Raw genomic sequence first — 27966 nt, 5'->3', positions numbered from 1 at the left:
TTTTTCTTCATCCTTGCTTGTATTAACAAAAAAAAAAATGTCTGCTCTTAATAACCAAATCATCGTTGTTGGTGGTGGTCTTTCAGGTCTTGCTGCTGCTCACACTGTAGTCGAACAAGGTGGCAATGTTCTTTTGCTTGATAAAAATCCTTTCTTTGGGTAAAGATAGATACGATAGATGCTTCAATACATGTGAACTAATACATATCCCCTTTATAGTGGTAACTCTACCAAAGCCACTTCTGGTATCAATGGTGCTTTGACGCGTACACAAGTTTCTTTAGACATCAAGGATTCCGTTGAGCAATTTTATCAAGATACACTCAAGTCTGCACGTGATTTAGCTCGTCCTGATCTCATTCGTGTCTTAACAGGTCGTTCAAGTTCCGCTGTTGAATGGCTTCAAGAGAAATTCACTCTTGACCTTTCTTTAGTATCTCGTTTGGGTGGTCATACTTTCCCTCGTACCCATCGTGGTAAAGAACAATTCCCTGGTATGACTATCACTTATGCATTGATGGAAGGACTCGAAGAATTAGCTGAGAAGCAACCTAACAGAGCCAAGATTATTAAGAAGGCCAAGGTTGAAAACTTGATTAAGGATGCCAACGGCCAAGTCATTGGTGTTGAGTATATCATGGTTGGTAAAGGTGCCGATAATACCATCTTCAAGGAATATGGTCCTGTCATCTTAGCCACCGGTGGTTACGCTGCTGATTTCACGAAGGATTCCCTCCTTAAGCAACATCGTCCTGAACTTTATGAATTGTCTACCACTAATGGTGACCATTGTACTGGTGATGGTATCAAGATGGCTGCTGCTGTTGGTGCCAACACTATTGATCTTGAGAAGGTTCAAGTTCATCCTACTGGTTTAGTAGACCCTAAGGAACCTGATGCCAAGGTCAAGTTCTTGGCTGCTGAAGCTCTTCGTGGTTGTGGTGGTCTTTTATTGAATGCTGATGGTGATCGTTTCTGTGATGAATTGGGTCATCGTGATTACGTCACTGGCATGATGAACAAGAACAAGTTCCCTATTCGCCTCGTATTAAACACCGCTGCTTCCAAGGAAATCGAATGGCATTGTCGTCACTATGCTGGTCGTGGTCTTATGAAGCGTTTCGATAACGGACAAGCCCTTGCTAAGGAAATGGGTATTACTCCTCAACATCTTGAAGAAACTTTTGAAACATATAACAAGATTGCTGATGGTAAGATCAAGGATCCTTGGGGAAAGCGTTTCTTCCATAACGTCCCTATCAAGATGACTGATTACTTTTATGTTGCTCATATGCAACCTGTTCTTCATTATACCATGGTAAAGTTTATTATATTTGTGTGCGTGTGAAAAATGTTTGGGTTTTAACTTTTTACTTTTTTAGGGTGGTGTTGAAATTACCCCTGATGCCGAAATTAAAGCTACCAATGGTACACCTATTCCTGGTCTCTTTGCTACCGGTGAAATGTGTGGTGGTGTTCACGGTGCCAACCGTCTTGGTGGTTCTTCTCTTTTGGGTTGTGTTGTCTTTGGTCGTGTTGCCGGTGAGACTGCCGCCAAGCACTTGTTCTCCCAATTGGTTAACAGTAACCAAACCCAAGTTGCTCAACAACGTTTGGGTGCCATTGGTCAACATTTGAACGGAGGCTTCGGTATTAACATCACTGTTAGCCCTAACAACTCTGTGATTTTAGAGCTCAGTTTACCTCAATCCGGCGCTGGCGCTGGCGCTGCTCCCGCTATCGCCGCCCCTGCTGTTGAAGCTGCCCAACCTGCTGAAGAGCCCAAGAAGGCTGACGAGCCCAAAAAGATGGGAGAATATACATTGGCTGAAGTCGGAAAGCATAACAAGGCTGATGACTGTTGGGTTGTTGTTAACGGTGAAGTTTTAGATGTTACTGATTTCCTTGCTGATCATCCTGGAGGAAAGAAGGCAATTCTTATCTATGCTGGTCGCGATGCTACCGAAGAGTTCAACATGATGCATAAGCCTGATGTCGTTCAAAAGTATGCTCCATATGCTATTATTGGTACCCTCAAGAAGTAAATAAGTAAAACAAAACAAAATATTCACATGCCTTTGGTTCCTATTTATTGTACACGCGCAACACATAACAAACAAAACATTTTATGACTGTAAATTGATAAAAAAATAAATAAAAAAAGTTTATTCCGTACACATAATGTGGGGTTGTTGTACTACGTTTCGTTTTTATAAAAACATTTCATGAGAATATTTCTTTGATCAAGATCTTACACATGTCGATAATAACTTTGTGCTAAAGTAACACAGTATCACATTTAACCTAATGACCTTTGTTTTTAAATTGAATTTATCTTCGGGGAAACACTTCTATTATACTATTATACATGGTAAACAAAAGTTATGCTTATATCTACCGCGTGGAATTAGTTTCAAATTAAGTCTCACTAGCTTAGCACCAGATAGGAAATAATTTAAGGGTGTTTTTTATTGTTTGGCGGCACAACACTTATAGTTTTTAGCTAAGCACAAATGTTACATCTTGAAAGTTTCTATACCTATTTTTTATAAAGCGGTGGAGAGGGAGGGGTTCTATATCGAGATGCTGATATATTATTTTGAATGATGGGTGTCGAATAAAAAGGGTCTTCGGCTAGAGGTCGCCCGAACATTGGCGGATGGTTTGGTTTATAATATTTTGGTGGGACAGGAAGAGGTCTTTTATACTGATAGTAATGATGAGGACTGCCTGTGTTATGATTTTTGTGTGAAATAACCGCTGGAGGAGGCGATTTATCTCGTCTAGGTAATAATTTTCCAACGCGTTTGCTTTTAGCGTCATAATCTGTAATGTCCGATACTACATCATATAGACTAGTACGCTCTTCGCAAACGGAAGGAGGATAATCTCTTGTATAGCTATCTTCTGGTGAACTCGAGCTTTTGTTTCTTTGTCCTGACATAGGAGGCGTTGTTGCAGGTGCTGTATTAGATGATGATGATAACATTAAAATAGCTCTAGCTGCCGCTTCATGCTCAATGGCTTCGTTTTTTTGTCGTTCTCTGATCTTCTTCTTTTTACGCCATGAGTTTTGAGTAGGTGTCATGGCTGACAGAAGCATACGTTTTAACTTTCTAGAGTGTGGGGATGAGTGTGCGGGTGTAGGAGGATACTCTTCGGGCAAAGGGATACGGGGCTGTCGAGGAGAAACTAGGAAAGCTTGTTCAATGCGCTGCAAGTTCTCAGTTGACATACCGGTTGTAATTTTCAGTTGTGCATACTGCAATCGAGCTTTCAGTAATGTAACAGTCTGTAGTTAAAACAAAATATTGGCTATAGTCTCTCATCTGGATTGAAAAATCTAGTTCTACGTACATCATATAACTTATCATCGCTAAACGATTTATCGCTTTTGACGGGAGATTCTAATTCCCTTGGCGGAGTTAACCCATAAATATCTCGATCGTATTTAGGTGGAACCATGCTATGTTCAACGAATACTAAATAAAAAAAGAGGAAACAAATATCGCCAGAAATGTAATTTAGACAATACCCACAAGGAGTTTCACTTGTTCTATTGGATAGGTTTTTATTTTTAAAAAAAAAAATTTCCGTTGTCTTATTCGTAGCCAAGCATCCACCAAAGTATCGCTTCGTAACAGAATACATATTGCCTTAATGTCTGCACCATGCTTACACGCTGCTCCCGAAATTTGGAGACCGTTTGGAATATCAAATCAATCTCACCTGATCGCTCTTCATTATTCAAATAATGTCTACCTTTCATTCTCGATATGATTGTATCAATAGTGCAGAATGCACCTGTGCGGCCACAACCAGCCGAACAATGCACTATCATAGGGCCAACGTTATCCAGCATGTTTTCGTACTTAATCTGTTCTTGGTCAACCAAGGAGACCAATTCAAGCGTACCTAAAGGATCATTGGGTACACCAAAGTCTTGCCAACCTTTATACTGGAAATGATGCACTATTCTAATCTCACCGTTTTGCTCTAATTGAAATCGACGTACTATATATCCTTCTTCTAAATCTGGTATGCTACCATCTGTTGTAACCGCTTTTGAAGGGAATTCAATTTCGGATAGCAATGTTAGATGAGTTGGTCCAAATGCCTCTACCTTATTTATTTCTGATGGCCAGTATCTATGACATTTAATCTATAGATACAAATAAATTAGTGCTGCCTTTATTACTTCAATCAATATAACGAGTATAGGCTTACTCTATTCATCTCTTCCTCCTTCGTAAGCATTACTATAACTCTTGTGTTCTGCTCCCAAACAACTTCCCAGAAATCATTGAAAGTAGTAGGTAATGGCCCTTGTGTCGATATATATCTTCTGTAACGTCTATCGGATGCACATGTCTTGTCTTGTTCGTCTAGACTCAATACTTTGGGGACTTCATTTGTTAGGGCAGATGGAGTAGATATATGTGCGGTATCGCAGTCAACATATTGAATAAAACTTGCATTTATGTAGTCATTTAATTGAGAACCATTTTGATTTAACTTTACACGTGTATATTCTAATTTGACATATTAATAACCAAGGGTTGGGTCCAAAATCAGGCAATGTTACTTACCAAATGGCCACACATTTGTATAACGATTCAATGTTCCTTTTTCTATACCAGCCACAATACTGAATGGGTGCTCTATGAAATTATTGCTGATTTTGGAATGATGTGCCATAACTTGCTGAAGTCTTTTTTGTTCGAGCCTTTCGATGATCTACATAGAAAGTTTTTGTCAAACATCGCTGATGAAAGATTAATGCCTTTCTTATACCTCGTATGATTCGGCTATATTTTTTGGTCCAAGCTCGGGATCGATCGCTTTTCGCATCCAAGGAGGTATTACGTTGGGTAAGTCGCTACAATCCCTCATTTTCTGATCGGTATTGCTAAATTGAACAAGACCAGTATCAGGATCATATTCAACTAATTTTGGAAATCGGACAGGGAAACGTTCTTTGATGCTTCCATGACATAATTCCATATTTTGACGAATGTTAGAAAAAAACGGATTAAATGCGTCGTTTGTAAAAGAAACAGTTGATGGTGTCATTATTGGTTGCGGCAAACTACCTAAATGGAGACCTTCGATGGGCCTTTTCTTCAATCTTCGGTTGCTTAAACAAGAGCCTAGAACAACTGGAGGAAGACCTGAGAGTCCAGGTGTAGGCGGTACACTGGGCGACGATAAGGATGATGTCATTGCAGTTGAAGATTCTTTCCCACTGGTACAATGGTTAGGATGATCTTTGAAAAATGCACTCATTCCGCCTACGAAGAAAATAATAAAAATAAAATAAAAGAGCATGTGTCAGTTGCATGGACGTAGGGGAAAGGAAATAATTGATTGTAGATCAAACCAGTAGCAAATAAATAAAATACCTTTTAAAAATCCCAGCACACCTTGGTGGCCGATTTCCCTTAACTTCAAACACAGGTAGTAGATAGCACTACTATCGGTGATGTTATCCGACTGTTGATCATAAAATATTATATGTGCCTTGTCATTTTGGATAGAGTTTTCCCAAGACCGACGGTCTCGCTCTGATATTATCACACCAGAGACTTTATCCAGCGTAAAACTCGGTCTTTTTAATATGGTGTTTGGAGCAGCAATATTTATAGAGGTGCGGATATGAAATTGTGAATACTTTACAAAGGATCGTACATCAACTAGCAAAATCCCATTATTCATTAATAGAAGTAATTGAGAGATGTTAACCGAGTCAACGTTTATATCGAACTTCTTTTTTGGTTGTACATTTAATTTTAGTGGAACAGACACTTGAAAGTTTAGTTTTATTTGTTGTTGTTGGTCTACTGCAAATGGACCAGCGATACTATATCTAGATTCTATGGCGTTAAAAAATTCTTGATTTTGTAAATGAGGCAACATGCTAGAAGCCGTATAGAATGGAGCTGTAGTTTTGGTGGGTATAGATGCATCATCGGGTGATGCTGATATCATTTTTACGAGATGAAAAAGAAAAAGAAAGAATAAACATAAACAATCTCTGGTCTTCCATTTTATTCTGCATGCACAACAACGCTTGTACATATTTTGTAGATAAAGTAAGGAGAGTAACAGACCAGAATATTTGATGAATTTTAATAACACTCATTTACATAGGTACTACTATTAATGACTGATTTAATATTAAATACTGTATAGAGTCTAAAACTTTGATTTGAATAGCAAAAGTCTTACTCTTTTCAATTAATACCATAAATTATTATGACGACGGCCAAGAATTTTTGGGAGTTCAACTAACCCCTACATTGGCTTAGAAAGTAGTGATTATATTTTTCTCATGTCTATTTTTTTTGCAGTGTTCATGAATAAAATAGTATCGTGAGGGGGTGTGTAATATAACGGTTCAAAATACATTTTATGTACAGTCAGTCTGGTTGATATCAAGGGTATTTAATAAAGAAGATAAAATAAAACATTTATTTTCGTAACTGCTAATTTGGTTTTTTGCGATAGACAATTTCGTTTTTCGTAAGTGATAAATTTTATTATTGTAAACGACAATGTCCACCAGCCGAAATGTATACCTCGATATAGGCTGTTCCTTATATTAAAATATTCTACATGATATCTTCTGTTTTAATTGGCTACGGTCATTTATACCGAAAAGGCAGTTATTTTAAAAAATACACAAACACATACGCGTAAAAATTATGTTTTTTTTACAAAAAAATAAAATGGTGTGCCGAATCATATTCAATATTGCTCAAATCAGATTACTTTACAGCAGAAATGTATAGACTATTAAGGGTATAGTTTTGGGTAGCCGATTTCTAATTTGCAGCAATAAAATTTAACATGTTCAAATGTGTACTTACATAAATAAGTGAGCAGATTGATTTAATGTGGCATTAACTCCACAAACACACAATAAATGTATCACAAATTTGTATCTATATTGCTAGTGGTTTGGTCGCCCGATCAAATCGTTTTTACTATTGGAGGTTAAGGGACAAAATGATTTATTTGTTTAGCAGAAACTTAAATGTCTAATTTGATTTAAGTGTACTTTTTGATTGAGTGTATAATACCTGATCGTATTCTTATATAAATTTACCAATAGACTAATGTAATGATCTATGTTGGATTGGGCCGTACCATGACCAATTATATAAAAGGTTAATGGTGCCCCACCAATCCTGAACAAATTGTTAGCACACTTTTAAACGACGAACGTTAGATATATTTTGGTAAATATTTGAAAAGCACAATTCGCTCATTTTCAGCAAATGGGTGTGGCTAATTTACCCGACAACGTTATTAAGGTTTCGTCATACCATTGGTTCTGATGTAGTATGAATAAAAGCCCGATCATTGTGGTATAGTACATCGTCATTATGGCATTAATATGAATGTTAAATACAACGGTATATTATGGCATACGGCGCGTCTACCCATAATGCATTACTGTTTTGTTTTTAAAGTCATGTTGTTACCTTACCAACGTACTTTATCATTCCCGTGGCACATAATCAAATATGCACATCTAATCGCCTATTCAAAGCTAAGTAAAAACCATCAAATCTCTTGTCGTTTAGGGTGTCATAAATATACGAAGAAAGTTAGAAATTCCACAATGTACAAAGGCACATTAGAAACGTTACATTTATATATTTAAGTTGAAAATATAGGTTTATACCAACAAGGAGAAATTTCTTTAGCATACCGCTATCTCATTAACAATGCACGAAACATATTTTATATTCACTATAGTCCCAAACATGCGACAAATAGGATAATCCACGTTAAATGTCTCACAATTCTACTTTTATTATGGCTGGACCAAACTTACAGTACCTCACGGAATACCATCTTATATAAAAAAAGGGTTTCGGCCTAATTATTTAGGCACACATTGCTGGTAAAGGTCGAGAACTTTCTTTTGCTATTCCACCTACTTGCTTGTCCCATTTAAGCTATATGCCCTTCTCCTTAAATTTTGAGCCTTCTGAAAATTCCATCTATATTCTTAGAAACTGTCTTTCAAAAAAAAAAAAAAAAAAGTAGGAAAAAACTAAGCTTTTGTATAAACTGAATAGGTCCCGTTGTACAAATCATTTGTAGTGATAAATAAAGGGTGGCTCATGCTTTTTGTTGCGAAATTGGAAAGCGGAGTGTAGGAAATACGTTATCAGCTATTGTCCAACGAGAGATTAAAGTTCAGCATACTATCTGCATGCTGCAAGATACAAACAAAAACGACAATGATTACAGCAATACTGGTCTCATCTCCAACAACAATAAACCGTAATGATTCTTTTACATAATGTAGTTTTTCCAGGAGTAAAGTTACCACCTCTTAGTATGCAGGTATAAATAAATTAATAGCCAGAACGTGGGACGTATGATTACATGCATTAATCAAAATGTGGTGCGTTACACTTATACTGTCAGACTTTATTCTAAATTTGTTTTATGAAACTATGATCTGCAAGTAAGTCCTCATTATATCTGAAAAGAAAAAAATAATAAGTACGTAGGATTATAAATATAGCTTTCGGTTGTAGTAAACCTGCATTTCTATTCTCAAGATTGGCACGTCGTTCGAAGCTATAGAACAAAAATATCCCTTTTAGGTTGTCTTGCATATAGTCATATCGGGGTCCTAAACAATAGGAAATCGTTTTTCTTGTACACAAGCGATTCTACTTGTCAGTATATCTGATAAATATAACCTTTTCACGTGCACAGGGAAACATACGATCTTCAGTTAACAAAAACCGAAATGAATATTTGCTACGAGTGCGCAATATATCGATCACTCTTACCATCCACTTGGTTTAATATCAGCTTCTTATCATGATTTGCTAATTGGTTTATCATGTACGGGTTTTATAAACTGGGGCTAGATTACGTCTTTTCTTACTGTTTTTAGGCTAAGACATGTCTTATATTTTAAAGTCAATTTTTTGCAATTATTTAAAAAACCTGTTTGATATACTATTGCAGCGTATGGAAGATAGTGTAGGTTTGTTTACGGAAATCAAACGGCGAAATCAAAGTACTGAAGATTAAAAAAAGAAACGTATGTTAAATACTTACTTCAACTGGGTTTCAAAAAAAATACAGTAAAATACTTTTTGCCTCGAAAAGATGAAGCCAAATAAAATATCATAATGGACATAAAACTGTTCAAATGGCACAGTAATGCAATCTATAATGCCCAAACAAGTATGGCGTGTTTAAGGGACAGATCATTAGGTTTCATATGAGATTAGGAAATTATAATTATACCATCCATGGTTTAATGGGACAAAGTACTACCGTGCGGTTTGTTTCTTGGCACCTTCCATTGTTCTTATAAATACCAATATCCATTATTGGTATACAGAGCCTGGTGATTTTTTTTGAGTTATTTTCTTCTTTTATAAGCTTAAGAGTTCTATTGATACGATCAAGGCAGCATCATGTGGCGAATTTTTGAAACTTGGACAATAAGTTGCATAATACCAACACCCACACAAGTGTGGATCCCGACCGCCTATATATGAGGACCCTTTTTTTTTTAATTTTAATTAGTCACCTCTTCCTTTCGTTTTACATATTTTTTTTCTTTCGTTTTTATCTCCTATCATTTGCCACCACTTTTTATGGATTCTTCTGATCTTAATGACAGTAAGCTATCCTAGAATTAAGTCCAGCATTAAGAGATACAATTATTAATTTGTTCTAGTTTCATCTGTCCGTCTTGCTTCTGGCATAGAAATGCAACAAAAGTGGCTTCCATTAGCCCAAATACACCAACAACAAAAGAATGACACACCACCTCATCTTATTGAAATGGCTCCAACAAGGGGAACCCAAGGCACAGTTGTAACAGTTGTTGTACAGTCTTTACCACATCGATTTGAACCTGTCAAATTGGCTTTTAACAGTTTGGTCGTGGACACAAAACAAATGTACTCACAAGGCATAACTTCACTAGTTGCTACAGTCCCTCCTTTTGAGCAAACTCTTTCTGCAACCACAATGGTTCCTATATCCGTATGCATGCTTGATAAAGATTCCGTCACTGAAACCTGGCCCGTGGCTGAATTCATTTATGATTTTGAAACAAAAAATTCTTTAAAAGCTTCGATTGTTACCCCAACCATAGTGATAAACGAACCGTCTACAATGATGTATTCCGAAAAGGCTATTGAAGACCGATCCAGTACGTATCACTCTCGAGAAGGTAATTTACTCGTTAGTATTTCTGGACGTAAACACAGAATTAACTTTTTTTTTTCCTTTCTTTCTTTTTTCTTTTTATATTCGTCTTTTTTCCTTTTCTAGAAAATTTTTTAGGCGGTGCTGTGCCATATAAAAGCTATTATCATCAATCTGTGAATAATTATAACGATTCAAGTAATCAACAAATGGCTCAATTCCCATATCCAATCGATAATGTAGATATCAGATGTGCTTATGATGACAATAGTAAGTATCGTATGAAATATTTGCTGAAATGGAAAATATTAATATTTCTTTTCATAGAATATGACGCTTACCGTTTAAACAACAGCTCTACCGTTTCTCAACAACATGATACACACTATAATAACGACAACAACAACATTAACGTATTTAGCCCAAACAGTTCTGATTATCCTGGTGTATTAACTGGATATAACCAAACTAATTCCACTTCGTCTGCACCTATTTCTGAACAGTCTCTTATATATTCGTCTCACAAAAGCCAACATCAAAAGGACAAACAGCCAGCTCCGTCTCCTGAATACAAATATGATAGATCCGCTACACATATCCCCTCTACCTCTGTTGCTAACTATCAACCATATCCTGGGCTTATTAGTCGTGCGAATTTGAAAATTATGGGCGATTTAGAATCCATGGCAAAAAGTTGGTCGACTGAAGAATGGGAAAACCGACGAAGATTAGTTCAATTTTGGCGGAAACAAAGTGGAAATGAAATTTGTTGTACTTTCGATCCTATTTTCCAAAGTGAACGTATTAACACCAATAGTAACCATATTGTCGTCTCTTGTATATACTGGGCCGAAAGAAATGACTGTTATATCACATCTGTTGATTGTATTCATCTTTTAGAAAGTTTGATGGACACCCGTTTTAGTGTCGAAGAAAAAAATCGTGTCCGTCGCAATCTCGAAGGGTTTCGTCCAATAACTGTTAGTAAATGTAAAGCCGAATCTGCCGATTTTTCAAGTTGATTATGAGTTTTCCTAACCCTAAGCCAAGAAATATCGAAAAAGACGTCAAGGTCTTTCCTTGGAAAACATTACCTTACGCGCTCAAAAAAATCATAACGAAATATACGGCTTCTTCTTATGGTACAAGCGGCAATCAGCCGCATCGTTGTGCTACGATCGATCATATATCTTCTACTATAAATAATACGGCCACTTTCATGCTGCCATCAGCAGCTGAAAACGTAGGTAGTCAACAACAACAACAACAACAACAACAACAACAACAACAACAACAACAACCTCATCATCAACAACCTCATCATCATCATCATCAACTACAACAACAACCACAATCTAACACAAAAACATTCTATGGAGATCGACCTAATATCTATCCATCATCACATCAATTTAGCTCTTATCAGATCCAGCAAGAAAATGAGCGTCCATATCAAATAGCCCCACTAGTTCGGAAATATTCATCCCCTTATGCACAACCTGAACCGAATCAAGTCGCATCCAGTGCCGCAGTGAACCATAACGGTATTAGCAAAAATCTATCTGAATCTATAACTACTACTTCTACAGTAGTTGCATTAGACCCAAATCCACTTTCCAATATCAATAGCTTCAAAAATGAGCACCCAAGTTAAATATATCTCCCCTTTTTTAAGCCTTTATTATATGAACAATACGTATATCTCACTATTCAAGCAATAAAACTGTACATAATCTATGAATTTAAGCCACATTACAACAAAAACAATGCTACTGCATTAGTGAGTCCCCCCCTTAATTTTTTATCGATCATGATCCAATAAATATTAAAGCGTACGGAACCCCCTTTCATAACATTGGCAACAGCGACAAATTTATAAAATTATATGTCTATTGATATGCTCTCATTACAATACCAAAGCCTAATAACGATATGTACTATATTTTGGAACTGAAAAAAGTTTGTTGATCCTCAAAAAAAAAAAAAAAAAAAAGGATCTGAACTGTTGGGTGAGCTTTGACTGCGGTATGAGTAAAGTTCACTCGAATATAAATCTGAATATTGATTTTTTTGTGTATTATTGCAAGTCCGGCTTCTTTTGTCCAGAAGTAAACTCGTGCCCACTCGGTTCAAACGAAAGGCGTTATAGATTCTATTGTTTTGCGTCAGTACTGTATCCAAATATTTTAAATATAAAGGGGAAACTAAAACCGTTTGTAATGAAGACAACGTTATGCATGTTGTGCATTAAAAAAATAAAATAAGGGTAAATTTAATAAGAGTAAATGTGCGACACGTTGAGCCATGGCGTCATTGATATAGAATTATTTTTAGAAATGACTATAGAAGTAAATCGGTGTAAGTATTTGTTTTGTCTGGCCAAAATAAAGTCAACGTTATTTTGATCACGTTTGCTGCATAACGATGGCCGTGTGTAAATTTATATCTTGAACATGGCTACAGATCAAATAATCTCAGCGCGCAAATATAAAATTTACAGGATTATAAATATTGTGAACACAACAGAACCAACAATCTGGGCCACTAATCATATGCATGGATTCTCTTTCGGCATCTTCGACTGAAACATATACGGTTCTATTTGAACTCCGGGATAAAGCTGCGAAAAAAGTTTAACTATTAAGGAAAGCGATTATTGTGGATATCTTAATATTTGCTATATCCGAAAATTTCCAGTCTTGAAAAAGGGATGTAATTGTAATAAGAGATGTTATAGAATTGATGTTGTATGGTAATACTATTAGAACCTGTTAAAACCAATTGATACAAAATTAAGTGCAGCTTTGAACTGATATTGACATCAAGTATGCTTTTATTAAGCAAGACTTTTCAGCTGGAGTAAGCTTGTACAAATATATATATATATATATCATGTTATTTTTTGTTTGCTCGATGTTTATAAGTAAATCATTTTTATTGACATACATCTGAAATAAATGTTATGCATAATAAGATTACCGCCTTCCATTACGATTTTTTATGAAGAATGTACGTGTCGAATGAACAATGAGCAAGGTTATGTAGTGGATAAAAAAATTGGAGCTTGATAAATCTTTTGTTTTACACCAAAAGTTTTATCTGATCGAGAGTAAATGGTTTTTTTTCTGGGAATTTGATCCGTCAATGATTCATGTTTCATGTCAAAAAGTGACAGTACTAATTTCTGGAAAACCTTCATTAGTTAACATGTTACGTGATTGAGATTAAATAATGCTAGTTCATAAAACAAGATCTCCCAAGAGTTTATGTAACCATCATACCGAAAGGTATGTTTTGAGATCAAGTACAATGTTTACAATATTCTAAATCGCGTCAAATAAATAAAACAAAAAAAAAAAATTTAATATGTTGGAGCCCAAAGATTTTTCTCGTTAAGGGACGCGTTCTTTTAAAAAACATGCGTTTTAGGTTATTCATAAATTACACATGCATGCTCCTAGTCCCCGAGGTAGCCTTAAAGCCTTTTTTTCCAAAAAAAGTCATCAGTAAAATATCTATGTTTGTGCTGGCTTAAAATCAACTTTTATGTTTGTGTGGATGTTAGAAATTACTCTATCAAGCCAAACCAGTATATTTATTCAGTATAAAAGGTTTAAGTGATTGTAAATTTGGTTAAATTTATGGCAATTATATATTTACAAATGAAAGTAAGGAAACCGTCTAGTATGTAACAATCGCTAACAAATGGATGTAATCATGCTTTATGACGTAAATATATTGCGAGGTACATGTGTAAACCATGCGTGCAACAAACGCTATTGTATTATTTATAGCTCCTCAACATTATTTTCTTCTTTGCATGTGCACCACGTGTGCTTAAGGTGCTACAGAAATAGGTTAGCGCAATGTAATATCAACCATTATTAGCCCGCTTTTTAAGGGCAATTACTCAAATGCACTTTGGTAAACTTTGTATATACAATGACGGTGTTATAATCCGCAAAAATGGTTTTAACGACAATGTCTCTGTGCTACCACTAATAGTTTTTAAAAGGTTGTGGGCGGATTTAATGATTATTGACGCTTAGCAGTTAATGTTGTAGCGTTAGTAGTATTTATATTATTTTAGCTGCTATGATATGAACAAATATAGTAATTAGTACAAGTTTGTTACCAACTTTACTTTCTATAAAAATGAAAATTGTTCAATTGCAGATGAAAAAAAAAAAAAAAAAAAAAAAAGGTCGACGTCTATATAAAACACAAATTAGTGACATTTATCGTTAGCAATGAATGATAAGAAGACGCGAAGATATTTTTTACGAAAAAAATAAAAATAATAGCGACCTAGTAGATGCATAGAATTTTATAAGGTGATGATAGATCCGTGAAATTAAAATAAAATCAAAAATGGAGAGAATACAAAAGCATATATACTTAAGTTTTCTAATAAAATGAACCTGTTACATGTAACGTGCGTATGCGTCTTTATTAGATTTATTGCCGTTTATCCAGAAGCTCATCTGTCACCAATGGTAATACAAACATCATACTTATCAGTGATTTACAATCGAACGAGCTCCCAGTTTTCCGAGCAAATAGAATTATGTCTCCTTTGCATGTAGTTCTTAAACTTTACTTCATATTGAGCGATAAACATAACACATTTGTCTACAAATAAACTTAACATATTGATAAATTTGCAAGTATTACGAATACTATAACAGCTTTGAGGTTGTACTTATCATTTGATACCAGGCCAAGAGAGTTATTACTTTACTCACAGATTTAATAACTTCGGTCGGCTTTTTATTAAGCTGTAATTTAATAAAATAAGTAGGGTTGAAGGACCAAGTTCCAACAACTTTTGTTTTTGCCGCCAATAATTTTTGGACTGCGGTTTCTTCTTTCGAATGGTGTTTAAGGAATGTAGACTATGCTTTATCTGATGATAAACATACAACGTGAATTTGGATTAGTTTGATTTAGTATATTAAGACTCTTAACATGAAGTTCAAATAAATTTAAAGCTTTAGCAAAGATCGCTTAGTTTTACTTAAATTGAAAGAAGATGCAGGCCTGATTTTGACAAATAAATACTGTGATGTATTATACAAACAAAAAAGCACGTAAGCCAAGGTCTCCCTATGACCTCTTTCCCAAAGGCAGTCAATAACTTTCACTAGAGAATGTGGTTAGAAAAAATAGTTCATCATCACCTCTGTACTGGTTTTTTTACAGCTAAACTCTTATTATTGTCCTTGTATTACAATTCATTATGATATTACTTTCCAGAACTTGAGATTTATACCTGACCAATAACTTGCCAATTGCAATCTATGTAGTTTTTAATTCCCAATAGAATATAGTGTTTACAATATAAGAAGCCTCTGATTAAACGTAATATTAACAGCAACAAGGCGAGCAAATTAAATGGGCTAACAAAGAGTAACCAATGACTTTTATTTCGAGCAGAATCGATTTTTTTATGGCTATTCAGTGTGTCTTTTAGATCTACTACAGTTTGTGAACCCTTTAAAAAAACCGATAATCTTGGTTAATTTATAAGGTAAAAAAGTAATATAGTGGTCGTATATTGAAGACTTATTTCTAGCAAGAATAATGAGTTATTCTTAGCAGGTTTCCTGTCTTTAATAAAACGGTAATCATTGAAGGAGGTGTATTGCTGGAGGTTAAAAAACTTTGATCATCGAACTTTTAGTGATCGCAAGGAAGATATAACGGTGCTTTTAAAACCCACCTTTCAGGGGTGCCAACAGACAGATACACAATTTTACACATTTATATTTTATTAAAAAATATATCAAATTATCACTGAGACGTATTATTTACCACTCTCATTTACCATTCTCATTTAACAGGCTCGTGTAGTCCTTGTGCTTTAACGAAGACGACTCATTTTTGAGAATTCATCGAAGCGTCTTTTCGCAAGAATGATAAGCTTACCGAAGTAACTTATTAAATTCGTGATCAAGCTCATGAAAGTAAGAGCGTTTTCCCTCAATACGAGGACAGCTAATTTCCCTTAAAGCCACGGGTGAAGTAGCACAATAATTGATCCATACTCTTGTCGACATAAAAACAATTGCTACGACCATAGGGGGTGGTAGTACCAACATAGCAGACATCGACTACAACCTGAAGCTGAATTGGGTCGCATTGTGCAAAAAAAAAAAAAAAAAAAAAAAAAAAAAACAGTCTCCTTAAATCGATCTGCCTCCAATATATTCATGCAGGCTGTTCGTGTCTTATCAGAGAAAATTAAATAAAATAGAGACATTTACCAGAAGATATTAGGTAGGTGTAATCAATTGAGCAAAGAAAACTTCGATTACACATCTATAACAACTTTGTTGAAAGGTTTATATTTTTTTTAACATCTTAACTGATTACATGCGACAATTTTGTAAACTAGACGGGACTTAGTATTGAGGTTGCTTGCAATATAAGCATTAGAACACCCGTTTTCTTAACATCGCAATATCCTTTCAAACTTAAACATGTAATTACAATTTTTATTTTTATTGATATCTTCTCTGATATTGCTGTGATTGACGCTGTTGCGGGTAAGAAGATGGACTGTTATTATAGTGACCATTATTTTGGTTTTGATGCATCATGGGACTAAATATATATAGTTGGTCAATTAACAATTTATTACGCGTATTATGTAGGACTTACTGCTGTGAGTTATTATCAAAGCCTCCTTGGGCTACTCTTGCAGATGCAATAACTGTTCTGGATGAATATCTAGGAACAACAGGTAGTGTTGCACTACTCTGTAATCTGGCGCGAACTACGCGACCTAATCAAACAAGATTTTTAATGAACCCCATCAAATAATAATAATAAAGAAAACAAGTCAATCATTTACCATCAGCGATGCCATTGTCCAGCTTGGATACGCATTCTTCGGCGGAGTTTGAGTAAACAAACTCGATCTCGGCTTCATTCAGTGGTCTACCCATTGGATCCACTAATATGTCACAGCTCAAAATTGGACCAAAAACACTGCATGCTTCCTTTTTGATTAACATGTTAGTAGTTGCCGTTCAGTTGATATTTCTCCCCAAAACTTACACCAACATCTTCGGCTGTTGCCCGAGGATCTAAATTACATATCAAGACGATATTTCTTTGAGCAGCGGTGTTATTATTTTGTCGAGGAGGATGAGGTTGGTATGACGGCGTATCGATATGCCCATTGTTATAAGGTAAACTATTATGGTGTTGATCTTGGTATCCAGGGTAAGGGCTTTGTGGTAATTGCTGGGTAGGGGGATAATTGTGTTGGACTGGTTGTCTTCGGCCCTGTTGACGGTTATCGTGAGGAATGGCGTTTTGAATAACAAAACCTTCTTCAGACTGTTGTCTATTCTTTGGTTGTGTTATTGATTTCGTAATGACTAGAGATTTAGGATCAATTAGAGTACGTCCAGGCTGGTTGTGTTCTTTTTGCTCGTGTTTCACAAACTGTCCTTCCTTTCTCGTTGAGGCGTTAGAATTTCTCTAAGGTGAAAATATAAGCACTCTTAACACTTGACACGAACAAGCTTATTTTACCCTTACCGCTATAGGGCCACCTCTTTTCACAGGACTAGAGCGGTGGGGTTTAGTGACACCACCACTTAATCGAGAATTGATGGCCTTTGAGGTTGCTCTGTCATCAGAACCCGCTCCCACTCTACGTTTACTCATAACAGGTGCTCCATTACCGCGACCGTTTTGAGTTCTACTGACAGGAGTTGAAACACGCTTATTGACATCATGTCGTCCACCTGATAGCCCTCCTCGTCCACCTTTTCTCATATCTACAACAGGGCGGTTCGTTGTCGATCTTCCGCTTTTCGTTTCACGTGTTTTTCCACGCTTAATAATATCATCTAAAGACCGATCCAAATCATTACTTCCTTTTGCCATTGAAACGTTATTTTTGTTTGCAGCAAAAAGAGGGAAAAATCGAAACAGATGCCCACATAAATAAAAAAAAAAGATCGTATCAGTCACGTGAGCAAAAGTCATGGCGTGGAGTCGCCTTCAAATAGACCATAATCACATCAATTGAGCGCTCACTCTATATCAATTCAAATATTCGTAGAAATACAGAATACTTGATTGTATACTACAAATATAACTCAAAAAAATTGTCTCGGTGGATGCTGTGAGGTAGAGAGAGAGCAGAACGACAACCGGACATTGAAACGTCAAATGATTTAATTAGACCTGGTTTTTTGGTTGGTGTGCCTCTTTATCTTTAAATACCACTTTTATAAAATAAAAAATGTCTACTCGCCATGCCAGAACAGCTGATAGAGCATCCAATGAAAAGTACGCTAAAGTTCTAAAAACTCTCTTACAAAAGACACCCAATAAATATTGTGCTGATTGCAAAAAGAAAGGTAAATTTACTTTTGATTTGTCCCCTTCTTTCCCTCAATTAACTTACCCGACTCTAATAATTAGACGCTCGTTGGGCTTCCTGGAATTTGGGCGTATTTGTCTGTATTCGCTGCTCTGGTATTCATCGTTCTCTTGGTGTTCACATCAGCAAAGGTATATACTTATATATACATACAGCAAATGTTAAAATTATTAACATGGTCTGAATTCATATATCTTTTCCTGCAGTCAAATCAGTTGATTTAGATACTTGGGTTCAAGACCAGGTTGAGAACATGGTTCGATGGGGAAACGAACGTGCAAACAAGTAAGCCTCCTTTGGTTACTATTTGATTTTTTGCTCTTGTATATTCATTTCATTCTGTAGGTATTGGGAAGCCAATCTCAAAGACAAAAAGCCTTCCGAAAGTAACATGGAAATGTGGATTCGTGCCAAATATGAACAAAAGAGATGGGCAATGAAAGGCCCCATTCCTGATCCCAGTACTCTTGGTGGGGACGATGAAGAAGTTACGCAGGTAAGGTACATATTTGAGTCGCAATGTTACACGTATTGACCACAACGTAGTCTCCCAGTATCTTAGCAACGTCGAATACTTCTTCAGCACGTCAATCACCCGCTCCACAAAGACAACAAATCGAGAAACCAAAGCCCAAGCAATCAGAGTTTGCAAATTTGGATGCATTTTTAGGTTCTCCCTCTTCTTCACCTGCAATTAGCCATCAATCTAAGCCTGTTGCTTCCCAACAACTTCAAGGCGCCGACTTCTTTTTTGGAACCGGCAGCAGTCCTTCTCCTGCTGCTGCTGCTGCTGCTGCTGTTGCTCCTGTGGCTGATGTTCAACAGAATCAGAACCAAAAGCATAATGATTTCAAATCATCCATCCTTTCTTTATATAACAACATGCCTGCTGCCAACTCGCCCTCTCAACAGTATAATGGAGGTTTCCAAAACCAGATGGTAGGTTTAAATTTGGGCGGTCAACCTCAACAGTATCAGCAACAACCTCAACAGTATCAACAACAACCCCAACAATACCAACAACAACTCAATAATAATAACAGTATGTGGGGATCCTTTGCCACTGCATCTCCTGTCCAACCTGTCCAACCCGTTCAACCTCAAGGAAGTCAGTTTTTTTCATCCAGTAATATCACACCCAAGAAACCCGAAAGAGAGTAAGTTTCAGACAATATTTATTGATGGCCCATTTTTTATCTAATTTTGATCCACCTACAGTGCTTTTGCAGATCTTTTAGGTTAATTCCTCATATAGATTATTCTTTTATAGACAAATAAACATATTACTACGCATGTTATTTCTTTTTTTTATTTTTTCGATTCATGTGTTGATCGCTTGTATTAGATGCAGATTCGTTATACACTATTTTCGGAAAATGAACGTATTTTTTTTTAGTTGTGAACGAATTTTTTATTTACATTTTGATCTGAAAATAGTGTAATACGTAGGATTAACAATCAGCTAGATTTTTAAAAATATTATGCCATAAACCAGTATAATTTAAACCTTAGCAACTGTTGCGAAAGCCCCGAACCTTTCAACACTGCGTGGCGTAATGCAGTTTAAAGACCTGCATAGCAATTAAAGTAGAATCAGCCAGTTGGAAAGAATGTCTGGCCGAAATAAATGAAGTCTATGCGTATGGCTGAAGAATCATTAATTCCAGTAAGTAGCAATAGATCTTACCCTTAAAAAGCTAAAGCAAAAAAAAAACATTTCGTCTCGTTTTTATCAGTAAATATTACTGTCGCTTTGCCTGTACTCACAAGTATAGACATGGATCGTTAAAAAAAAATGGGAAAAAGGTTGGCTGCAAGTGTACTCTTTGTATTAGAAGTTCTTATGGCTATCCTGAGGTCTATGAGATCTTTATAAAAAAATATTGTACTAACTATGTTTTTGGGATGATATTCGCACTTTTTCTATCGCAAGAGACCGTTTACATAAAATTTTGCACCAACTCAAGCATTCCTCGAAAACTCCTTGTCAAATTAAAATTGATATGTTGAAGGCAGCCGACACTTACGTTCACAAATCTCATTGTAAGGTCAACTACCAATATGTTTGGAGTACTATAAATAATAGTTGTGTAAATAAAGCCATGTTCACTCTTAATTTATCAAATGTTTGATTTTTGTGCGATGCTGCCTTTATATCAAATTTTATACATAAGATGCTTATTGTTTCTTTGGGAATTTTTTTTTCTGGCTCCAGAACCCCCGAGGCAATTGAGCTCAAAGGGAAAGTTGTTGGTCTATATCCCCTGTCTTTTACTCGAACGATGGAGATCATCGACGGCAGGAGAATGTGTTAATGCGTTATGCATGAGCATATCCATCTCCTGATAGTATTTTCTCAAGAAGTAAAATGAGCCATATCAATAGCCTCGAGCTTTAATTTTTGCGGGGAAGGCGAGAGTCTTTACCGAGAAGACATCAGTATCAGACATGGTAAGGCACAAATCATCTGGTATTTAAAAATTTACAATCCCTTAGTTTGATTAAGACCAAGGGGTGTAGCAAAAAAAAAAAAAAAAAAAAAAAAAAAAAAAAAAAAAAAAAAAAGAAACTACACACCACGGCCGTTCAATGTAGTATGTTGCATATTAATATGTGCCTACTGGTACCAACTGTAATCGAAGTACATAATTTAAGGAGGAAATCCCCATGTAAAGGCAATAATTTGATCTGGCACTCAAGATGCATAAAAAATGATTTTTGAAAGTCAGAGTAAAGGGGGTTGGGGAGATGAATTTTTATTTTAACAGCATCCTCCGTTCGTATTAGTCTTTACGGGCGAGCTATCAAGCTTAACCTCTTCTCTTTGACGAGTTTGCTGAGCTTGTTGTGTATCGATTAACCTCTTTTTAATATCCCTACAAAAGAATATGATCAGAACGTATACCATAAACAATGATCATCTTTTTACCTAGCCAAGTCGAAAAATGCCTCCTCAACGCCTATATTAGCTTTGGCACTAGTTTCCATGAATCGAATATTTAATTCGTCTGCCAAAGTTTGGCCTTGTTCAGCGGAAATAACCTGAATAATAATAACAAAAAAAAAGGTTAAATATTTTTTTTAAGGTACGTCATCCTTAAAGTGTTTACCCGCTTATCTTCAACATCACATTTGTTACCAATAAGAATCTTGTTGACACCTTCACTAGCATGTTGTTCAATGTTAGAGAACCAATTTCTCACATCTATAGTTTTTTTTTTAAAAAAAAAGAAAAGGTCAATCTCTGCATTATTAAAAGAAGTACTTGATTTTTACTTGAAAAGGATTTCTCGTCTGTAACGTCATAGACCAGCAAAATACCCATAGCACCACGGTAATAAGCTAGTCAAAAAGAAAAGATTAGCATAAATAATATGTGCATCTAGTTTCCTTACCCGTAGTGATGGTACGGAATCTTTCTTGACCAGCTGTATCCCAAATTTGTAACTTTATACGCTTTCCATCCAATTCAATAGTTCTAATTTTAAAATCAATACCAATGGTTGTAATGAAAGAAGGGGTAAAGGAATCGTCAGAGAAACGAAGTAATAAACAACTCTTTCCGACACCTACAAGGCTTGAGTGAGTACATGGTAAGTGCTACAAAAAAAAAAAGATGTGTTTTACCTGAGTCACCAATTAACAATAATTTAATGAGATAATCATAGGAAGCACTTTTTGCTGTAGCCATCTTGCAATGGAGAAAAAAAAAAGGATAAAATATAATGTTCACTGCGTTTACCCTCATTGAAATCATACTGATCGGGCTTTGGAACACCTTTCCGTTTAAGACTCAGCCTTTCGCGGGTTCCGGTTTATCTATGAAAGAGCATATAAAGCTTCGCTTGTACAAGTGTTATCTACGTCAACTAACATTCACTTTCAATCATATGAGTTTTTATTTTCTAATTAGAATTTTTTTTGGAAACATAGATACTACCATTGAGGATAAGTTTCTGATATGGTTTACAATAGCTTATAATGGGTTTATAGCCAGTCCTATAAATATGCCCAGACAATCCCACTTCTCGGTACCCTTTGATGAAGACTGTTATTATTAAAACCACAATTTACAACTGTAATAATAGTGGTAAGCCTGAAAAAAAAAATAAAAAGCTATTGTATAGTACTGACCTCTCTGAAGCTAACTGTCTGTTTAAATCGGTCATCTTACTATACATCTTGTCTAATTATGAAGTAGATACCACATGAAATATTCTACTTTTAGCGAGGTTTATATCCATGAATTTTTGTCTTGATAGCATTTTTCAGAGTTTATCTATCAGTCATTACTTAAGCAACAAAACGTAGCCCTCTCCTTGTGGCAAATAATTATTGGAATATCACAGAAACTGCCCCGTATAGGACTATCGAACCTTAAAAGAGCAAAAAATGTAAATTCATAGCATTTCCAGAATAAAAATATGGTAGCTCTAAGGAAGAGAAAATTTGTGCTTGCTGAAGAATTATACATTAAAATTATTTGCGGTAAAGCACTGCAGTGACATTACATTCTGTTTTGCACCACTTTGGGAACTGCCACAGCCGATGAAATCATTGGTTGTGGCACATCATATCACTCTGATGACAGCCAAAAGTCGGAAGATTACCACCCACAAAGATCAAGGAACTACACCGTTGACAAAATCTGTGAAGACCCTGGATCCGTAAGTTATAATATCGCTTTAAGACATCCATAATTATTCACATATTCTTTTGCTATAGCCGCAAGATTCGATTCTGATGAGTCAACTGAGAGAGTTTAGTCATCGCTCCGTCGAGTTAAGCAAGACTGACGTGAATCAAATTTCGGACCTACGTCTTCTGTAAATATAAACTGAAGACCCGTCCTAAATATATTAACGTTTTTTTTTTCGTTACCTGCTAATAGTTCTTTAGACTTTATCTATCTCTTTTCAGAGGACAGAAGGCCATCTTTCACACATTTCTGAGTTTGCTTGTAACAGGCCAAAAGATATTGATCCAGTCACTTTTAACTGGTGTATAAAACTTGCCAATGTAATATCTTCATTCAAGTGAATCATTTTTGTATACTAAAGTTAACTGATTAGTTCCGCTTCAACGACAACAACAACAAATGGATGGATCTACAAAAGACCACCATTGCTATGTTAAACAAGGCAATTACAAGTTATGATAAGCAAGTTGTACAAGTCGCCAATTTGCTTCACACAATGTCAGTACCTATTTTTCCCTCCACCTCAGGTCATTGTCATACAGATACTCAAGCTGTTTTTTTTATTTTAATTGTGGAGCACCGCGATTACTTATCGACCCAAACGAATCCAAAGTTGAGGGCACACACATCCATAATTTTGTGTCTTACATCACTAAACTGATATTTGGAATTGAAGACATCCTGAAGCATGAGTGGTAAATTTTAACTCGGCAACTCAATCAACGTCAAGTTAAATAATTTACTTGTAGGACAAACAGTAGGGTTGCATGGCGAACAGACCGGAAACTTCAAGCCTGATTACGTGGCATACGTCAGAACAAGGAGCACACGCCATGATGGAAATGTCTAGAACTCCGTATTATTTTTCAAACTATTTTATTAAATAAATTTATTTTTTTGAATCACGCGATGGTCTACACGTCGATTGACATGCCATATCATCTAAACTTCATGGGATGATCGATTTCTGTTTGCCATAAAATCTGCTTCACTGTCATTACAAGGTACTACTGAAACACATATAGACAATTACCAAGCTCTGACTTGCTTGGGAGGTTTTCGCAAGTGTTTCTATTTTAAGTAAAGGCTCAAACATTATGGATGATAAAATAGACAAATGAAATCATCCTGACATAAGCTTGTTTATCTATAAATAAAGCTGGTTCACACACTTTATTCTCCTTTTCTTTTCCCTTAACATACTTCTTTTATCGTATGAAAGTAACCGATCACATAAAAAGGTTAGTTAGTAATGACTCTTGTTTCTTTGAAAAGAAGCTAAATCGAAAAAAGATATATTGTGATATTGCGGCTGCGGCTAGTCTTTGCTATAGGAGGGCGACCTCCTAGGGAGGGTTCTTGAGTTTTTGGAACTCACGAACTGTGAATTGCTGGGATTGGACTGTAAATAGGTGCAATCATACTGGCTTGCTGGTCTTGGCCGGAGTTCCTGTATGTGGTATGAAAAAAATACGTTTGAAAAAAATACGGAGGTCTAGACATTTCCGGTTATAACACCGATGTCTTACTGATGACATTATAGTCGCGAACCATCGTGTTTGTTTAGTTGAACCGACGTAATCGGGCGAATGTTTCACTCTTTTTACACGGTTGATTTTTGTCTATTTTTACTGCAGTTATGAAGGGCCCTAAAACCTTTAACGTCGAAAATGACTTTTGTTTTACGAGTATAACCTTCCAACTTTTTTCATATATTTAAAGGCCTCATCCTGGCTGGAGGAAGAAATATTGGCTGAAAAGATTGTAAGCTCAAACTCGTGTGTTGTTCAAGACGCAGAAACTGGATTAAGCGTCATTACTCAAGGATTTAAAAAATTACAAAACATCGAAGAGCTTTCGGACTCTTTAACTGACTTTTCAAAGCATGTGTTGACCCACTACAAAAGACCAGCAGTAAAAAAACGCTTCCAATATCATTTTGAAACTACCTTTGACCACTATTCCGTACGAAGCTCAAAAATACAAGCTACGAACAGCCTTCTTAAAGAAAGCTATCGTATCCATACCAGTTTGGGAACTGTCACGGCAGACGAAACCATTGGTTGTGGAAAATCTTATCACTCTGAGGACAGCCAGAAGTCGGAAGATTACCATCCACAAAGAACAAGGAATTACACCGTCGACAAAATCTGTAAAGACCCTGGATCCGTAAGTTATAATATCACTTTAAGGCATCCATAACTATTCACATATTCTCTATCTCCTTACAATTTTAATCATGATAATAGGGCAGAAGATCGAGTGGACCGTCGCTAGCACAAGGCCATGCGATCCGCTAAATTATTATGAATCACTAAGGAAAATTGGTTTTACCCAGCGTTGGTTCTATCTAATAAGTGCACCCTTTCGTAAGTCGAGGCTTTTTTGAATGTATTAGCTCCAGAATTACCACGGTTATTCAAGTAGTAAAAGAATATGTGACGTAGATCATAATTGATTTAATGTGCCATTCGCAGTTTCACGATATAAATTTATTTATACTTAGACATGCATGGCTTAATCTTTTGTAGACACATGATTTACCTATGATGACATAGCTGAGACATTTCAGGCGCTGCCCAGCCGAGCTAGTCAAGACCGGCTATATTCAAGATTTGAACTTGGGTCTTTCTGCCCCCGTTTTTATAACGTGGACATATCAAAACGGTCTTTCTGAAAGGTTTTTTTGTAAATATAAATTGAAACCCCAGCCTAAAAGATATTAACGGTTTTTCTTTTTACTTGACAATAGTTCGTTAGACTGTGTTTATCTCTTTTCGGAGAAGATTAATAAGTCGGTGGACAAGTATTTGGGAACAGAAGGCCATCTTTCACACATTTCTGAGTTTGCTTGTGACAGGCCAAAAGATATTGATCCAGTCACTTTTAACTGGTGTATGAAACTTGCCAATGTAATATCTTTATTCAAGTGAATCATTTTTGTATACTAAAGTTAACTGATTAGTTCCGCTTCAACGACAACAACAATAAATGGATGGAGCTACAAAAGACCACCATTGCTATGTTAAACGAGGCAATTACAAATTATGATAAGCCAGTTGCCCAAGTCGCCAATTTGCTTCACACAGTGTCAGTACCTATTTTTCCCTCCACCTCAGGTCATTGTCACACAGATACTCAAGCTTTTTTTAATTTTAATTGTAGAGCACCGCGATTACTTATCAACCCAAACGAATCCAAAGTTGAGGACACACACATCCATAATTTTGTGTCGTACATCATCAAACTGGTATTTGGAATTGAAGACATCCTGAAGCATGAGTGGTAAATATTAACTCGGCAACTCAATCAACGTCAAGTTAAATAATTTACTTGTAGGGCAAACGGTAGGTTGCATAGTGAAAAGACCGGAAAGTTCAAGCCTGATTACGTGGCATACGTCAGAACAAGGAGCACACGCCATGATCTTACCATAGCTGAAGTCAAGCCTACTGAATCCAGTTCTCGTAAGCCGCCATCTGATTTGGTGAAGTTAGGTCAACAGATGAAATTGATGCTGAACAACCTCGTAAGCTACAAGATTCCTAACCCTGTAGTATGTGGAATTCTGGTTGAAGGTAAATGAATACTTTTAAGGGCCTTTAGATATTTTATTTTTTATTTATTTTGATCGCTATAGGAAAAAAGTGCTCATTGTATAAAATGGATATTGTTGGACCAGCTTTCTATCGTATGGTACATGTTGTTTCGTTCTCATTGTGCACCAACAAATCTGAAGTAAGCTTGATTCCAAATATGTTTATGTGGATGTCGTGTTTAAAGGTAACATTGGTTGAGGCTTTCATCTCACTTTAAATCTAAAAATGAGTTTTAAAAGGATATCACAATCGAAACAGCCAAGCAGATAGAACAAACTGAAATAGCAAGGGCGAAAGGTAAAGGAAAAAGAAAGCTTGATGATTTTATTCCGGAGTCGTGGGTTCGAAGGGGTTCTTGTGCTTATAAGTACAGTAAAACCATACAATGATTAGTTGGAATAATAAAAAATGAATAAATACGTATCACGTTAATAGGCATAGACTATTTTCTGGATGTGTATAGACGTAAAAGATTTCTGTAAGTTTGATAAGATTGACAGGTTACACTAAAGGCAATAAAAACATGGTACTATGGAACCAATTTTTTTGAAGACGAGTTTTCATATCCTGACAATAAAGGCTTACCCATCTGATTATACCTTACCCGACTAAAAGTGACATCGTCTAATAATATTTAACTACCAAGTTCTCTTTTTAATGTTTTAGAATACAAGGAACAGAAATGGTAATTGTTGATAGTAGTGGTAGAGTCCTTTACAGTAGGAAGAAGATTATAGCAATTAAGTGCTTAGGATCGAACTTTTTTATTAGCAGATAGTGGACATATAGCAAGCAATTCGGAACCATGTTGCATCATTTGCATAACTTGTTCTGTAATTGAATAGGCCTTATACCCATAGGTGGGGACTATTTTTTAAAAATGATTTGATTCTTTTTTTTTTCTTTTTGGTGCCTTGTGGCACCCAAAAAAAAAATCTGTATTTGGGTGGATTATACTCTTTTGAAGCCATGATGTTAATTTTTAATGATGGGTTTCGCATAAAATTTATTGTTTTATTGAAACTGACAAACTGATATTTTGTACCTCCCAGAACAGTTGTCTT

At 35.9% G+C, this 27966-nt stretch overlaps 7 protein-coding genes across 7 annotated transcripts; 4 read left to right on the top strand and 3 right to left on the bottom strand.

The window, feature by feature from the left end:
• Positions 1–11: 11 nt before the first annotated feature.
• EV154DRAFT_555263 (FAD binding domain-containing protein) lies at positions 12–2182 on the top strand. The gene is made up of 3 exons (XM_051605260.1): positions 12–159; positions 220–1318; positions 1383–2182. The coding sequence occupies exons 1-3, from the start codon at positions 38–40 to the stop codon at positions 2043–2045; spliced, it is 1884 nt and encodes a 627-aa protein (XP_051453068.1). The 5' UTR covers positions 12–37; the 3' UTR covers positions 2046–2182.
• Positions 2183–3520: 1338 nt separating this feature from the next.
• EV154DRAFT_523859 (protein-tyrosine phosphatase-like protein) lies at positions 3521–5995 on the bottom strand. Its single transcript, XM_051603141.1, has 5 exons — positions 5403–5995; positions 4795–5291; positions 4590–4737; positions 4228–4532; positions 3521–4162 (listed from the first exon to the last, which is right to left on the bottom strand). The coding sequence occupies exons 1-5, from the start codon at positions 5986–5988 to the stop codon at positions 3602–3604; spliced, it is 2097 nt and encodes a 698-aa protein (XP_051453067.1). The 5' UTR covers positions 5989–5995; the 3' UTR covers positions 3521–3601.
• A 3646-nt stretch (positions 5996–9641) lies between these two features.
• EV154DRAFT_485869 (uncharacterized protein) lies at positions 9642–11854 on the top strand (the record flags this gene model as incomplete). Its single annotated transcript, XM_051598788.1, has 6 exons — positions 9642–9666; positions 9725–10225; positions 10339–10470; positions 10528–11180; positions 11219–11443; positions 11627–11854. The coding sequence occupies 6 exons, from the start codon at positions 9642–9644 to the stop codon at positions 11852–11854; spliced, it is 1764 nt and encodes a 587-aa protein (XP_051453066.1).
• Positions 11855–16859: 5005 nt separating this feature from the next.
• Positions 16860–17322, bottom strand: EV154DRAFT_428781 (uncharacterized protein; the record flags this gene model as incomplete). The annotated part of the gene is made up of 3 exons (XM_051596435.1): positions 16860–16987; positions 17057–17204; positions 17263–17322. Coding segments are annotated over 3 exons (336 nt in total), but the record flags the coding sequence as incomplete, so codon positions are not given.
• Positions 17323–18179: 857 nt separating this feature from the next.
• On the top strand, positions 18180–19901 carry EV154DRAFT_471633 (uncharacterized protein). Its single transcript, XM_051597879.1, has 6 exons — positions 18180–18581; positions 18646–18735; positions 18811–18889; positions 18950–19100; positions 19151–19761; positions 19823–19901. The coding sequence occupies exons 1-6, from the start codon at positions 18464–18466 to the stop codon at positions 19845–19847; spliced, it is 1074 nt and encodes a 357-aa protein (XP_051453064.1). The 5' UTR covers positions 18180–18463; the 3' UTR covers positions 19848–19901.
• A 1334-nt stretch (positions 19902–21235) lies between these two features.
• On the bottom strand, positions 21236–22320 carry EV154DRAFT_523809 (ras family-domain-containing protein). Its single transcript, XM_051603140.1, has 6 exons — positions 22232–22320; positions 22000–22173; positions 21881–21946; positions 21715–21809; positions 21534–21646; positions 21236–21480 (listed from the first exon to the last, which is right to left on the bottom strand). Exons 1-6 carry the CDS (start codon positions 22293–22295, stop codon positions 21366–21368), a joined length of 627 nt encoding a protein of 208 aa, XP_051453063.1. The 5' UTR covers positions 22296–22320; the 3' UTR covers positions 21236–21365.
• A 708-nt stretch (positions 22321–23028) lies between these two features.
• Positions 23029–27680, top strand: EV154DRAFT_485864 (uncharacterized protein; the record flags this gene model as incomplete). The annotated part of the gene is made up of 16 exons (XM_051598787.1): positions 23029–23092; positions 23150–23271; positions 23330–23401; positions 23525–23623; positions 23677–23830; positions 24053–24114; positions 25026–25472; positions 25862–25983; positions 26056–26215; positions 26269–26393; positions 26469–26588; positions 26643–26881; positions 26944–27086; positions 27142–27199; positions 27338–27380; positions 27569–27680. The coding sequence occupies 16 exons, from the start codon at positions 23029–23031 to the stop codon at positions 27678–27680; spliced, it is 2142 nt and encodes a 713-aa protein (XP_051453062.1).
• Between the last annotated feature and the right edge of the window lie 286 nt (positions 27681–27966).

Source organism: Mucor mucedo (assembly GCF_025094135.1).
Source record: "Mucor mucedo strain NRRL 3635 chromosome Unknown EV154scaffold_125, whole genome shotgun sequence".
Classification (NCBI taxonomy): Eukaryota; Fungi; Mucoromycota; class Mucoromycetes; order Mucorales; family Mucoraceae; genus Mucor; species Mucor mucedo.
This window is presented reverse-complemented; position numbering and strand designations above follow the sequence as displayed.

Bases quoted from the DNA above. Each gene is read 5' to 3' on its own strand.
- EV154DRAFT_523809 (XM_051603140.1), bottom strand. From the start codon at position 22,295: ATGGCTACAGCAAAAAGTGCTTCCTATGATTATCTCATTAAATTATTG. The intron at 21,810-21,880 runs GTAAAAATCAAG...AAAAAACTATAG, and splicing joins AGACGAGAAATCCTTTTCAA to ATGTGAGAAATTGGTTCTCT. The intron at 21,647-21,714 runs GTAAACACTTTA...ATTATTATTCAG, and splicing joins GTGATGTTGAAGATAAGCGG to GTTATTTCCGCTGAACAAGG.
- EV154DRAFT_523859 (XM_051603141.1), bottom strand. From the start codon at position 5,988: ATGATATCAGCATCACCCGATGATGCATCTATACCCACCAAAACTACA. The intron at 4,738-4,794 runs GTATAAGAAAGG...CTTTCTATGTAG, and splicing joins ATATAGCCGAATCATACGAG to ATCATCGAAAGGCTCGAACA. The intron at 4,163-4,227 runs GTAAGCCTATAC...TTGTATCTATAG, and splicing joins AGGAGGAAGAGATGAATAGA to ATTAAATGTCATAGATACTG.
- EV154DRAFT_555263 (XM_051605260.1), top strand. From the start codon at position 38: ATGTCTGCTCTTAATAACCAAATCATCGTTGTTGGTGGTGGTCTTTCA. The intron at 160-219 runs GTAAAGATAGAT...TCCCCTTTATAG, and splicing joins GATAAAAATCCTTTCTTTGG to TGGTAACTCTACCAAAGCCA. The intron at 1,319-1,382 runs GTAAAGTTTATT...TTACTTTTTTAG, and splicing joins CTGTTCTTCATTATACCATG to GGTGGTGTTGAAATTACCCC.
- EV154DRAFT_471633 (XM_051597879.1), top strand. From the start codon at position 18,464: ATGTCTACTCGCCATGCCAGAACAGCTGATAGAGCATCCAATGAAAAG. The intron at 19,101-19,150 runs GTAAGGTACATA...ACCACAACGTAG, and splicing joins ACGATGAAGAAGTTACGCAG to TCTCCCAGTATCTTAGCAAC. The intron at 19,762-19,822 runs GTAAGTTTCAGA...ATCCACCTACAG, and splicing joins CCCAAGAAACCCGAAAGAGA to TGCTTTTGCAGATCTTTTAG.